This window comes from Salmo trutta, chromosome 1 (genome assembly GCF_901001165.1).
Source record: "Salmo trutta chromosome 1, fSalTru1.1, whole genome shotgun sequence".
Taxonomy (NCBI): domain Eukaryota; kingdom Metazoa; phylum Chordata; class Actinopteri; order Salmoniformes; family Salmonidae; genus Salmo; species Salmo trutta.
Window position 1 is genome coordinate 24277969 of NC_042957.1, and position 15241 is coordinate 24293209.

General features: G+C 43.2%; 1 protein-coding gene across 1 annotated transcript; it reads right to left on the reverse strand.

The window, feature by feature from the left end:
* Positions 1 to 1042: 1042 nt before the first annotated feature.
* Positions 1043 to 15136, reverse strand: LOC115191789 (adenylosuccinate synthetase isozyme 1 B). The gene is made up of 13 exons (XM_029749717.1): positions 14834 to 15136; positions 5183 to 5285; positions 4981 to 5043; positions 4783 to 4833; positions 4245 to 4311; positions 3850 to 3957; positions 3612 to 3693; positions 3185 to 3311; positions 2623 to 2777; positions 2332 to 2456; positions 2049 to 2146; positions 1739 to 1888; positions 1043 to 1632 (listed from the first exon to the last, which is right to left on the reverse strand). The coding sequence occupies exons 1-13, from the start codon at positions 14999 to 15001 to the stop codon at positions 1580 to 1582; spliced, it is 1350 nt and encodes a 449-aa protein (XP_029605577.1). The 5' UTR covers positions 15002 to 15136; the 3' UTR covers positions 1043 to 1579.
* Between the last annotated feature and the right edge of the window lie 105 nt (positions 15137 to 15241).

Sequence of the window (15241 nt, forward strand, 5' to 3'; positions counted from 1 at the left end):
GTGGTTTCCTCTCCCTTATCTTCGGCTGTTTACACAGGCATTCTGATCTTTTTTTCCACTAATTGGTCTTTTGATCAATCACATCAGATGTTTTCACATCAGAGCTTACTCAGAGCTGGTGTGATTGGTCAAAAGACCAATTAATGATCAAAAAGATGCAAATTGGTCTGCCTGTGTAAATGCAGCTGGAGATAGGGAGAGGAAACCACTTCAGACTGTTGAGATGTGCTGCCAATTAAAATAACCTAGTCCAGCAGATGACACTATTTCCTCAGTATTCACCAGAGTTGTGACTATTTGTATATTTTCTTGACAGAAGGGTGAGCCAGAGACAAAATAGACAAAACACAACAGATCAATTGTGCAATATAACAGATTTATTTGCATATCAGATTTCCACTTCTTAAAGATTTCTACTTTTAACAATATTGCACTAGATAACTTTTGGGGTATCACAGTGCCATCTTAGCTGTTATAGTACAGTATCAATGGGGGACATAATATTACGAAAAACTGAAATTTGATGGGTGCAAAAATACATCGGGACTGAGATTTGATTGGTACAATTTGTTTTATATCATCAAATGTGTCACAGAAGCAAAAAAATGGATCCCTCTGCGCTTTCAACAAAATGTGGACAACATGATACAGGACACATCATTTACACCTAGACCATAACATCTCTACATTCAAAGACTCAATCATGGACAAGCTTACTGACACTTGTGGCTGCTTCACATGATGTATTGTTGTCTCTACCTTCTGGCCCTTTGTGCTGTTGTCTGTGCCCAACAATGTTTGCACCATGTTTGTGCTGCTACCATGTTGTGCTGCTGCTGCCATGTTGTGTCGCTACCGTGTTGTTGTCATGTTGTGTTGCTACCATGCTGTGTTGTGTTGCTGCCATGCTGTGTTGTTGTCTTAGGTCTCTCTTTATGTAGTGTTGTGGTGTCTCTCTTGTCGTGATGTGTGTTTTGTCCAACTTTTTTTTTATCCCAGCCCACGTCCCTGCCTCTTGGTAGGCCGTCATTATAAATAACAATTTGTTCTTAACTGAAGTGCCTAGTTAAATAAAGGTTCAATAAAAAAATGTAATGTTATACTCATAACTACATAATTCTGGCCATTGCACATTGTTCAAAATAGTTTTTTCAGCTGTAGTTCTACATCAGCATGCAAGTATTAGGCATCAGATACTGGCCAAGGTTCATTCAAGTCTAAACAACGTAGGCTACCTGACATGACAGTAATGTCAAATCAAAACAATATTTAGCAAAATACTCAAATGCTATATCAGTGCAAAGAAAGGAATTGGGACATAAACAAGTCTATCTGAACTCACCTAAAATAATTTCATGGTTTCTAAATTGCAACAGAGAAGAGCCACTGTGACACAATCAATATGTATTTTCTGAACATGTCTCAAAGTCTCATATTTGCTCACTTTGTGTGGTTGCGGCAGCCCCGTAAAGTAGGAAAAACATTTTCAAAACAGAGGAAATCTGACCAGGGCAGATAAAGCCATAGCACCTCAATTCACCTTCATGGAGAAAGGAAGGATGGAGGAAGGTCTTGTGTCCTAGAACATCTGGATCATAGACTCCCTGGCCTTGCCCACTCCAACCCATTTGACTGGAAAGAGAAAACGTTGATTAAGAGCCATTGAAAAGTTTTTATGTATTGATCTCATTATTTTTAAAACAGCATGTAGGTCCTGAATTTGGAATAGAATACTTACTGGGTACGCCAACATGGATCTCCACAAAGCGGATGTAGTTCTGAGCTTTGACTGGCAGATCTTCCCACTTCCTACAGGCTGAGGTGTCACTCTTCCAGCCAGGCAGTTTCTCGTACTCCACTTCCACTTTCTGCAAGACGTCCATGTTAGCTGAGACGACAGGGAGGAGACATGGGTCATACAGTCCATGTAGAAAGGTTTAGTGGAAAAAATGTACAAATTAATCTTATAAAGCCAACATCTTCTTTGTTTCTTTCATCACATCCATTTATAAAGGAATATATGCACTACTAAATCCAGTCAGTCTTACCTGGGAAATAGGGAATCTTTTTTCCATTGAGCTTATAAGACACTCCCACTTTGATTTCATCCATCACATCAAGGATATCAAGTTTGGTTAATGCAAACCTGTGATTGAAAAACAAGGGAAAAATGTAACATGTATCTCTCCTCTCTTGTCCCCCTCCTCTCTTGGCCCCCCCCCACACACACACACATAAGATCCAGTAGGTGGCAATGTGGCCCAAATTTTCAATAAAGGTAACAGGACTGCACGACATTCGGGGCAGGGCAAACCCTGCTGTGATACTCACGCAGTGAAGCCGTTGATCATGTTGGCGTAACGCAGGATGACCAGATCCAGCCAACCACAGCGTCTCTTCCTCCCTGTGGTCACGCCCACCTCATGGCCCCGTGTCTGCAGCAGCTCTCCAACCTCCTGTAAGGACAGATGACAGCAGAGAAGCTGGTCTGAGCAATCAGACCTTCAACTACTCTATTCTGTGTAGTCTTGACTACTTTGAGTTTGAATTCTGACATTATGTTCTTCACTCTATAGCTCCTCTTACTTGCATTTAGTGTATCATGTTTGGGGTTTGACTCACATTGAGTTGTTCTGTAGGGAACGCCCCGATGCCCACTCTAGTGGTGTAGGCCTTCACCACCCCATACACATCACCAATGTTCAGAGGGGGGATTCCCAGTCCGGTACATACACCACCCACGGTACAGTTTGATGATGTCACAAATGGGTATGTTCCTGGGAGACGAGAGCAACATTTTAAAGGGATGCATTTCTGATAGCCTCCTGGATGTGCACCAGACCATTTGCTAGCAAACTGTGTGGGGGAATGTCTTCCTTTAAAACGTCCTATTTCATTATAATGACTACTGTATATGTGGTTATGTCAACAGGTGTAAACAAGGATTGTGTCGACCCAAATAGTTGTTGAGCCTATCTTAAGAAACCAAACACAAACCCATTCTAAGGAAACATACCATGCCTATGAACATACTAATATATTTGAGTAATTTAGCAGACACTCTTATCCAGACTGACTTACTGTAGTGAGTACCATGACTCTTGGGCTAACAGTGCTTACTCATATTCATGCGTCTATAACCGTCTCATACAGTCAGCCAAAGGGGAGTATAGAATTCCCTTACCAAAGTCAATGTCAAGCAGGGCAGCGTTCGCTCCCTCCACCAGAATCTTCTTAGGGGGTCCATTAATAGCATCGTACATGAAATAGATACCGTCTCGCACCATGGGTCTTATCCGCTCAGCATACTCCTATATGATTAGACAGGATGCAAGATTCGATTTGTTCCTACTGTATGGATAGATGGATCATGAGAGCAGAGCTACTGTAATTCTCATCTGCTTCTCCGATGCTGAATTTAGACCTCACCCCATGACTGAGAGGATTTCATGGTTATTATGGGTTGATGATGATGATGATGAGTTATGAGTGTGTCCACTCTGTTACAATTCTGACATACTTTTTCTACTAGCTGAGGGGTATTTACCCCATCACCATGTCAACACAAATACAAACAAACACATAAAAAATGCACACTTCATGAAATCCACCTTTAATTTCTTCAGTTGACCGTCAACATCTACCTCCAATGTGGGGAACATGGCCTGGTACTGCTGAGCAAGGTTCTTGAACCTAGAACCAAGCCACCATCAGAAGAACATGAATATACTGTAGCAATATGTCCATAATAAATGTTCCCATTGTCCAGAGAGCCAAATGCCAAACTGGCACTCCCCATAACCCTCAGCCTCTGTGAGTGAAGGTGAAGGTGATGATGGTGAGACTTACCTCATAGAAAAGTCTTTGAAATCAGCTAGAAGGTCACAGATACGCAGCCCCGTACGTGATGCTTTGCTTGAGTAGGTTGGTCCGATGCCTTTCTTTGTGGTTCCAATACTGTATGAAGTAAATGATGAATTACAACACTATATTTGAGGAATATGAGCATTTCAACACTATAGGAAATATGATTCTTATAAAACAATTAATCTGGTAACACTTTACTTAAAGCATGCAGGTAATGCTTAATAACATGTTACAAGCATCGCATGCTTTTATAATGTATCATGATTTATGACAAGTTTTACAATGCATTCTAAATGCATCATAATGAATTACACCTGCAGGCTTTAGTAAAGTGTTGTTTGAGTCCTGCAGAAGAAGGTGTAATTTTCAGTTCTTACTTTTTCCCTTCCTGTGCTTGTCTCTGTACCTCCTGGAGCCCGTCAACTGCCTGGTGGAAGTCAAACACTGCCCAAAGGGTAAACAGGTTATTTCACACCACGGGCACAAACATATGCCTGTCAACAGCAGAACATACCATCGGAACATGTGAGCAACATGTAAGAGTATGGGATAAATGTCTCTCCATGTCCTAAAATGATCTGCAACAACTGTTAACCTGCACTGTAAAAAAAGTATTCTTAAAATCATCTCACCACATCTCACAGCTGGTGATCAATGTCAAACTGTTGTCACAACACAAACTATATTAAATATTGCATTGCCATATTGTTACATAACCTACAGTAACTGTAAAAAGTGCTAACATAAATCAGTCAGCAATTGATTGGTGGGCAATCAGCAATAATCAATTATATCCTATCACACCACATCTGTTACTCTCAACAAACAACTGTGTTTGTTTTATCTGTTTTTAGCATTATCTGAACTACATGTCCTTTGCCCTCTCATCTGTTTTCCAATAAGAGTGTTAGTTACCAATGTGGGCCCTGTCTGAGATGATCAGTCTCTTCTCCCAGTCTTTAAGGCCTGTGGGATGGAAACATAAAATAGTTAGGCAAAATCACTCTGTTCTCTCATCTGCTGTTCCTTTCTAAATGGATTATCAACATGCACATTCTAAGACAAACTATAGGCCAATTACGCTACTTAATGTTGATATCAAAATCTTCCCACCTTTCTTTTCATTTTTTTCAGCTTCTTCAAACAAGCCTGGCAGATGAATGACCACACCATTGCCTGCAGAGACAGAAGGGATGTTCTGTGTAAGAATACACAGTGGGCTATGATTGGATGGTAGGACTACAACTGGCAAACCAAAGAGCCGAGTGACTGGTCAGTGCAAGCTGCTGAAGACAGGGAATAGGGATGTACACACCGATCACGGAAAGAGCTTTGGAGTTGATGATCCCGCTGGGTAGGAGGTGGAAGTCATATTCCTTCCCATCCACCACCACCGTGTGACCTGCGTTGTTACCGCCCTGTGGTCAGAGAACAAGAAGAACAGAGAGGGCACTCAGGAATGTGATAACTGTATGGGTTAGTTTATCTCATCCAACAATTATCCACTGTCTGTAGATACACAAGACTGGCTGGTCACACTATAACATGCCTGCGGGGTGCCTGGGGAAATACAGTAGGTCTTCCCACATCAAACTAACCCACAATCTGCAGTACTAGAGTAGGAGCTATTTTAGCAGCAGCAGTGATCGAGGCAGTATGCCCTTCTCATGTATCCATGCTTCCCCAGGCATGTAACTCCTCCTTATCCCCTGGGCCTGGCAGGCACGCTAGAGGAAGAGGGGCATCCCAAATGGACACCCACTTATCTGTGCAACCAGGGACAAATAGATCCTTAGCAGTAAACTAGTGACAAGCCCAAACTCTTTCTTTGCACAAAGGATAAAGTTCACTATTTTCTTTTGCTTGTTGAATGATGCATAGGTGGAGACGGAAATGAGCCCATTTGAAGAATCTTTGAGGACTTTAAATGTTACCTATAAGGAACTTTTAGCATTGTCCTAAAAGTTATGTATATGTTGTTACTTCCAGTATCTCCTCTGCAGCTGCATTTCAATCCTGCCCTTCTGCAGGAACCTTTCTTATATCTCCACCAGTGGGACCACAAATGTATCAAATCAAATTGTATTTGTCACATGCGCCGAATACAACAGGTGAAGACCTTACCGTGAAATGCTTACTTACAAGCCCTTAACCAACAATGCAGTTCAAGAAATAGAGTTAAGAAAATTATTTAGAAATAATAATAATGGATATTTTTTAAAGTAACACAATAAAAAACAAAACAACAAGGCTACATACAGGGGGTGCCGGTACTGAGTCAATGTGCAGGGGTACAGGTTAGTTTAGGTAATTTGTACATGCAGGTAGGGGTAAAGTGACTATGCATAGATAATAAACAGCAAGTAGCAGCAGTATCAAAAACAAATGGGGGGGGGGGGGGGGGGGGGGGGGGGGGGTCAATGCAAATAGTCCAGGTGGCCATTTGATTAATTGTTCAGCAGTCTTATGGCTTGGGGGTAGAAGCTGTTAAGAAGCCTTTTGGACCTAGACTTGGCGCACCGGTACCGCTTGCCGTGCGGTAGAGGAGAGAATAGTCTATGACTTGAATCCTCCTATTATATAGGTCCTGGATGACAGGAAGCTTGGCCCCAGTGATGCACTGGGCCGTACGCACTACCCTCTGTAGCGCCTTACAGTCAGATGAGGAGATGTTGCCATACCAGGTGGTGATGTAACTGGTCAGGATGCTCTCGATGGTGCATCTGTCAAACTTTTTGAGGATCTGGGGACCCATGCCAAATCTTTTCAGTCTCTTGAGGTGGAAAAGGTGTTGTCGTGCCCTCTTCTTGACTGTCTTGGTGTGTTTGGACCATGGTAGTTTGTTGGTGGACACCAAGGAACTTTAAACTCTCAACCCACTCCACTACTGCCCTGTCAATGTTAATGGGGGTCTGTTCGGCCCTCCTTTTCCTGTAATCCATGATCAGCTCCTTTGTCTTGCTCACATTGAGGGAGAGGTTGTTGTCCTGGCACCACACTGCCAGGTCTCTGATCTCCACCCTATAGGCTGTCTCATCGTTGTCGGTGATCAGGCCTACCACTGTTGTGTCATCAGCAAACTTAATGATGGTGTTGGAGTCATGTTTGGCCACGCAGTCATGGGTGAACAGGGAGTACAGGAAGGGACTAAGCACGCACCCCTGAGAGGCACCATAGTTGAGGATCAGCATGGCAGATGTGTTGTTGCCTACCCTTACCACCTGGGGGCGGCCCGTCAGGAAGTCCAGGATCCAGTTGCAGAGAGAGATGTTTAGTCCCAGGGTCCTTAGCTTAGTGATGAGCTTTGTGGGCACTATGGTGTAGAACGCTGAGCTGTAGTCAATGAACATCATTCTCATAGGTGTTCCTTTTGTCCAGGTGAGAAAGGGAAGTGTGGAGTGCGATTGAGATTGCGTCATATGTTGGGGCGGTATACGAATTGGAGTGGATATAGGGTTTCAGGGATGATGGTATTGATGTGAGTCATGACCAGCCTTTCAAAGCACTTCATGGCTACCAACGTGAGTGCTACGGGGCGGTAGTCATTCAGGCAGGTTACCTTTGCTTTCTTTGGCACAGGGACTATGATGGTCTGCTAGAAACATGTAGGTATTACAGTCTTCGTCAGGGAGAGGTTGAAAATATCAGTGAAGACACTTGCCAGTTGGTCCACGCATGCTTTGAGTACACGTCTTGGTAATATGTCTGGCCCCCGTAGTGGAAATGTCAGTACTAAGAGAGACTCCGGTCACAACTTGTAGACTTGTTTACGTGCTGCTGTGCGGTTTGTTGCTAACCTTACTTTGCTACCTGCCAACTTTACGGTTTTTGCTTTTTAATTCTGTTTATATTTTTGGTTTTTCCCTCGCTCAACTTTTTTCATTCAACTTTTTCGCCCCGGACGCTTTATCTGGACGTGGTTCGTCAGGACCTCCATCAGCCGAAGCTAAGTCGTAACATTAACATGATGCCTTCTTATTGCAGTCGCTGTACTAATATACAGGAGAACGATCGCCTTATGGCGAGGATAGCTGTGCTGCAAGCCCAGCTTCAGAAGCAACCGTTAGGCAAAGGTCATTTAAGTGTAGGAAAGGATGAAACAGCGTCTGTGCTACCAGTAAATACAGATAGTAGTATAAATCCCCTCGCACAGTCCCCGCAGCTGGACAATTATCTCATGGCTTCTGGAAGGAAATGCTGTAGGAATGCTCAACCGGTGTCGCTCATTCAGCTGACAGAAACTTTCAACCGGTACTCCCCATTAAGCAACAGGTCGGAGTCAGAGGCCGAGCCTTCTCTGGTCTCTACTCCTCCCATTACGGGGTCTGAGACGCCGAAGCCTCCCACCATTAGCTCTGACAAATTGAAAACCCTAGTCATTGGCGACTCCATTACCCACAGTATTAGACTTAAAATGAATCATCCAGCAATCATACACTGTTTACCAGGGGGCAGGGCTACCGACGTTAAGGCTAATCTGAAGATGGTGCTGGCTAAAGCTAAAACTGGCGAGTGTAGAAAGTATAGGGATATTGTTATTCACATCGGCACCAACGATGTTAGGATGAAACAGTCAGAGGTCACCAAGCGCAACATAGCTTCAGCGTGTAAATCAGCTAGAAAGATGTGTCGGCATCAAGTAATTGGCTCTGGCCCCCTCCCAGTTAGGGGGAGTGATGAGCTCTACAGCAGAGTCTCACAACGCAATCGCTGGTTGAAAACTGTTTTCTGCCCCTCCCAAAAGATAAAATTTGTAAATAATTGGCCCTCTTTCTGGGACTCCCCCACAAACAGGACCAAGCCTGGCCTGTTGAGGAGTGACAGGCTCCATCCTAGCTGGAGGGGTGCTCTCATCTTATCTACGAACATAGACAGTGCTCTAACTCCCCTAGCTCCACAATGAGATAGGGTGCAGGCCAGGCAGCAGGCTGTTAGCCAGCTTGCCAGCTTAGTGGAGCCTGCCACTAGCACAGTCAGTGTAGTCAGCTCAGCTATCCCCATTGAGACCGTGTCTGTGCCTCGATCTAGTTTGGGCAAAACTAAACATGGCGGTGTTCGCCTTAGCAATCTCACTGGAATAAAGACCTCCTCCATTCCTGCCATTATTGAAAGAGATTGTGATATCTCACATCTCAAAATAGGGCTACTTAATGTTAGATCCCTCACTTCCAAGGCAGTTATAGTCAATGAACTAATCACTGATCATAATCTTGATGTGATTGGCCTGACTTGAAACATGGCTTAAGCCTGATGAATTTACTGTGTTAAATGAGGCCTCACCTCCTGGTTACACTAGTGACCATATCCCCCGCTCGGAGGTGTTGCTAACAATTACGATAGCAAATTTAAATTTACAACAAAAAAAACGACTTTCCGTCTTTTGAGCTTCTAGTCATGAAATCTATGCAGCCTACTCAATCACTTTTTATAGCTACTGTTTACAGGCCTCCTGGGCCATATACAGCGTTCCTCACTGAGTTCCCTGAATTCCTATCGGACCTTGTAGTCATGGCAGATAATATTCACATTTTTGGTGACTTTAATATTCACATGGAAAAGTGAACACAGACCCACTCCAAAAGGCTTTCGGAGCCATCATCGACTCAGTGGGTTTTGTCCAACATGTCTCCGGTCCTACTCACTGCCACAGTCATATTCTGGACCTAGTTTTGACCCGTGGAATAAATGTTGTTGATCTTAATGTTTTTCCTTCTAATCCTGGACTATCGGACCACCATTTTATTACGTTTGCAATCGTAACAAATAATCTGCTCAGACCCCAACCAAGGATCATCAAAAGCCGTGCTATAAATTCTCGGACAACCCAAAGATTCCTAGATGCTTGGTCCTACCCAAGGATGTCGGAGTACAAAAATCAGTTAACTACCTAACTGAGGAACTCAATTTAACCTTGCTCAATACCCTAGATGCAGTTGCACCCCTAAAAACAAAAAACATTTGTCTTAAGAAACTATCTCCCTGGTATACAGAAAATACCCGAGGTCTGAAGCAAGCTTCCAGAAAATTGGAACGGAAATGGTGCCACACCAAACTGGAAGTCTTCCGACTAGCTTGGAAAGACAGTACCGGGCAGTATCAAAGAACCCTCACTGCTGCTCAATCATCCTATTTATCCAACTTAATTGAGGAGAATAAGCACAATCCAAAATGTATTTTTGATACTGTCGCAAAGCTAACTAAAAAGCAGCATTCCCCAAGAGAGGATGGCTTTCACTTCAGCAGTGATAAATTCATGAACTTCTTTGAGGAAAAGATCCTGATCATTAGAAAGCAAATTACGGACTCCTCTTTAAATCTGCATATTCCTCCAAAGCTCAGTTGTCCTGAGTCTGCACAACTCTGCCAGGACCTAGGATCAAGGGAGAGACTCAAGTTTTTTAATACTATATCTCTTGACACATTGATGAAAATAATCATGGCCTCTAAACCTTCAAGCTGCATACTGGACCCTATTCCAAATAAACTACTGAAAGAGCTGCTTCCTGTGCTTGACCCTCCTATGTTGAACATAATAAACGGCTCTCTATCCACCGGGTGTGTACCAAACTCACTAAAAGTGGCAGTAATAAAGCCTCTCTTGAAAAAACTATCGGCCTATATCGAAATACTTATTTCCCTCATTTAAAATGCAAATCAATTTATAACATTTTTGACATGCGTTTTTCTGGATTTTGTTGTTGTTATTCTGTCTCTCACTGTTCAAATAAACCTACCATTCAAATTATAGACTGATCCTTTCTTTGTCAGTGGGCAAACGTACAAAATCAGCAGGGGATCAAATACTTTTTTCCCCTCACTGTACCTATCTTTACGATTTGGTCCTGCCGTACATACCTACACGTACGCTATGGTCACAAGACGCAGGCCTCCTTACTGTCCATAGATTTTCTAAGGAAACAGCTGGAGGCAGGGCTTTCCCTATAGAGCTCAATAGTTATGGAATGGTCTGCCTATCCATGTGAGAGACGCAGACTCGGTTTCAACCTTTAAGTCTTTATTGAAGACTCATCTCTTCAGTAGGTCCTATGATTGAGTGTAGTCTGGCCCAGGAGTATGAAGGTGAACGGAAAGACACTGGAGCAACGAACCGCCCTTGCTGTCTCTGCCTGGCCGGTTCCCCTTTCTCCACTGGTATTCTCTGCCTCAAACCCTATTACAGGGGCTGAGTCACTGGCTTACTGGTGCTCATCCATGCCATCCCTAGGAGGGGTGCGTCACTTGAATGCGTTGAGTCACTGACGTGGTATGCCTGTCCGGGTTGGCGTCCCCCCTTGGGTTGTGCCGTGGGGGAGATCTTCGTGGGCTATACTCGGCCTTGTCTCAGGATGGTAAGTTGGTGGTTGAAGTTATCCCTCTAGTGGTGTGGGGGCAGTGCTTTGGCAAAGTGGGTGGGTTATATCCTGCCTGTTTGGCCCTGTCCAGGGGTATCGTCGGACAGGGCCACAGTGTCTCCCGACCAATCCTGTCTCAGCCTCCAGTATTTATGCTGCAATAGTTTATGTGTCGGGGGGCTAGGGTCAGTCTGTTATATCTGGAGTATTTCTCCTGTCTATCTGGTGTCCTGTGTGAATTTAAGTATGCTCTCTCTAATTCTCTCTTTTCTTTCTTTCTTTCTTTCTTTCTTTCACTCTCTCGGAGGACCTGAGCCCTAAGACCATGCCTCAGGAATACCTGGCATGATGACTCCTTGCTGTCCCCAGTCCACCTGGTCGTGCTGCTGCTCCAGTTTCAACTGTTCTGTCTGCAGCTATGGAACCCTGACCTGTTCACCGAACATGCTACCTGTCCCAGACCTGCTGTTTTCAACTCTCTAGAGACAGCAGGAACGGTAGAGATACTCTGAATGATAGGCTATGAAAAGCCAACTGACATTTACTCCTGAGGTGCTGACCTGTTGCACCCTCTACAACCACTGTGATTATTATTATTTGACCCTCATCTATGAACATTTATGAACATTCGAACATCTTGGCCATGTGCTGTTATAATTCCCGGCACAGCCAGAAGAGGACTGGCCCCCCCTCATAGCCTGGTTCCTCTCTAGGTTTCTTCCTAGGTTCTGGCCTTTCTAGGGAGTTTTTCCTAGCCACCGTGCTTCTACACCTGCATTGCTTGCTGTTTGGGTTTTTAGGCTGGGTTTCTGTACAGCACTTTGTGACATCTGCTGATGTAAGAAGGGCTTTATAAATACATTTGATTGACTTGGACAATTATTCAAACAATCATTTTTATTCAACATTGATTAATTATTGCAATAATGAAACCATCGACCGCACACTCTAAGTTGTGTTGGCGAGAGCTTCCCTAACAATGAAAAACAGACATCTTATATAGGACACTAAGAATGTTTTGTTCCATACTTCTCAGGCAGATCAAAAAGCATCATAAGCCACTTTGGGTTCATGCTGTCATTAACAGCACATGGTGTTCTAACCCCCAACCCTGGCTTAATTTCCCTGATGCCAGAATGTCTAGCACCCTTTGTTCCAGTAGATCTCTATCCCAGTTACAACCACCCCACATCCTTTCCATGGAATACATCTCCCCAGTGCACCACTGATCACAGAAAGGAATGTGGCTGTAAAGTTTTATAGCCCTCTAGTAAAATCTATTTCCTCAACGCACAGACTATCTGCAGGAAGCTAGAGTGGACAACATAAAAACTCAGCCTTACTCTTAGTTAAATATATAATTGTTTACCATTAATAAACAAATCAGGTAAGTATGCAATTTTCCCTGACACCCCGCAGCCTTGTGAATGTTGACCTGTTAAAAGGTCTTGCTCACATCGGCTACGGAGAGCGTGGTCACACAGTCATCCAGAACAGCTGGTGCTCTCATGCATGCTTCAGTGTTGCTTACCTCGAAGCGAGCATAAAAGGCATTTAGCTTGTCTGGTAGGCTTGTGTCACAGGGTAGCTCGTGGCTGGGTTTCCCAATACTAGTCTCAATCCCTTCCTTCCTCAATGCCAAAGAGGAAACTAAATGTGCAAATGCTAACACTTTTTTATTGCCAATCACATAAATAAATATTAAGACATCTCTGTCATCAGCAGAAGCTTCATATAGATTCACCCTGCCATATTTCTAAGGTTACTTTCTAACAAAGACCAGTGTTGATTTGTCAGTCAAAAGACCAGAATGTCCTGATCCAAATACTTTTACTGTAGCACTGAAAATGAATACAGAGTGAGCAATATGAAGCAAGAATCAAATAATTAATCTAGAAAAATAGTTACAGTATACAATATCAGTAAGACATGCAAACAAAAGTTTGGAGATAAAACACCCTTTTGACATATTGAATAAGGAAGATTTTTTTTCAGAAGAATGTAAAATTTGGAACCTTGAGGGTTTAGCACGTTTTTCATAGTTCAGTGAGATATCTTTACTTTGCCCAAATTCCTATTTGATTACATTATGCACTAAAACAGGCTTATCTTCACAGACAGTCCTCAGAATAATAGTGTGAGTGACCTCGGGACCTTAGGACACTGCTGCTCATTGTCACTGCCCAACACTCTCAATTTGGATAATTGAACACCACTCTTAAAAAATGCCATGGTTTTCTTTATTGGATTGAGAATATTTCGGCCTCCATCTTTTGGAGGTCTGTATCAACAGTGCTGACAAGAACATAACCATTTATTTTGTGTATCTCTGACTTCCTGTATTATGTTATCACTGGAAAAAGTGCTCACTTGACGTCCCAAGCATCTCAAGAATGTCAAGATACATTTGGATGGAAATGGAATTCCAGGGGGAAAGACAGTATTTTTCTGTTGCAGTAACTCTTTAGTGACCAAATGTAAAAAATGCTAAAGCTTCTTAAATTGATTCTTGATTTTAACATATTTTATATCAAACATTCCATGATTAGTGAATACCATGCTAGTCGACATGACAACATATGTCTCTGTCACTTAACTACAACATCGATAAAGTTTCCCTTTGGTGACATCAGTGTTATAATTAGGAGTGTTACAGTGTGTATTCAGTCCACCATGGTGGGGCTACAGTTGCATAAAGGAATGTAGACCTATTGTAAGCTGTTTCCCAAAGAGGGGATCAGGATCCACTGGAGAGACACTGAAATAAATGGGTGCAAACTGTGAGAGGTTTGAGATCCATTCACTGAAGGATAGGGGTCTAAAAATGGTTCAAATTCTTCAAATAGTTAGATGGCTAGGCTCAACTCACACTGTTACTTTCATTGTTTGCAATATATTTTCAGCAGCTTTTCCAATAAATCAGTAATATGTCCCCTTCGGTAAATCACAGTAGGTTAGTCTACCACTACTCTGATGACCTACGCTGTTGCGCGCCTCAATGCGCATTGACATTTATCAGGCCATAAGACTGAAGGGAATGCGGCATGCCACTGACGTCGCTGAGACGTGAGACCTTTTCCACTTGGGCTGTCTGGTATAGCACACCGTGGCACTGGCCTCCTCGAGCCCATACTGTAATAGAGCTTGCATAGATACGCTATGCACGTCAACACAGCCCCAGACTTCTGTTGAGCCGGGTTCTTGTTACAACATACCGGCATTTGCTTGTATTTATAAACGCAGTGTCTTTCACCCAACATTCTACGGTGCCGTGCTGAAATAGTGAATGCCCAGTATGTTTTCTTTATGCGCCTGGAAACAAAGTTAACTATCGCGCTATGACTCCTGACTCTGCACAATTAATCAATATATACATTTTTCACAATGGCACATACTGTACACTGTGTGACATTTCTCACAGAAATAAATATACTAAGGCACTTGCAAGATAACCGGTGCATACAGAAATTTGGGTCAAAATAAAAAGCGAAGGTTTGGAGAGAGCGCCTTTGAGCACCATTATCTTGCAAGTGCAACTTCTCTAAAATAAAAAATGCATATATTACAAAGAACAAATAAGAAAAAAATAGTACAATTTAATCTTATTTCCTCACCTGGCATCTGCAAATGATGTCCGACTCTGTCGCCAACAAGTCGACCACTTTTCCCTTCCCTTCATCGCCCCATTGTGCACCAAGCACAACTGTCAACTTGTTCCCTGTGTCGTTACGGGGTCGCTTAACTCCTGCTCCTGGGTTTGTGTAACAAGCTTTGTGAGACATGTTTTGCCTACACTAGTGCACCGAGCGCAGTAGAAACGACAACCCGTAGGCCTATGTGATGGGAAAAATACCCCCTCAAGTCTGAGTCCGGTGTAATCAAATACGGGTTATCCGCCTGTTGATGTAGAGACACGTGCACGATAGACTACACATGATCTCGTGTCTATTTTTACCATCAGACTCCTTATCACTCAGTTTCAAGAGTTAGGCTACCACGCAAGTGAGAGCCAATGAGAATTC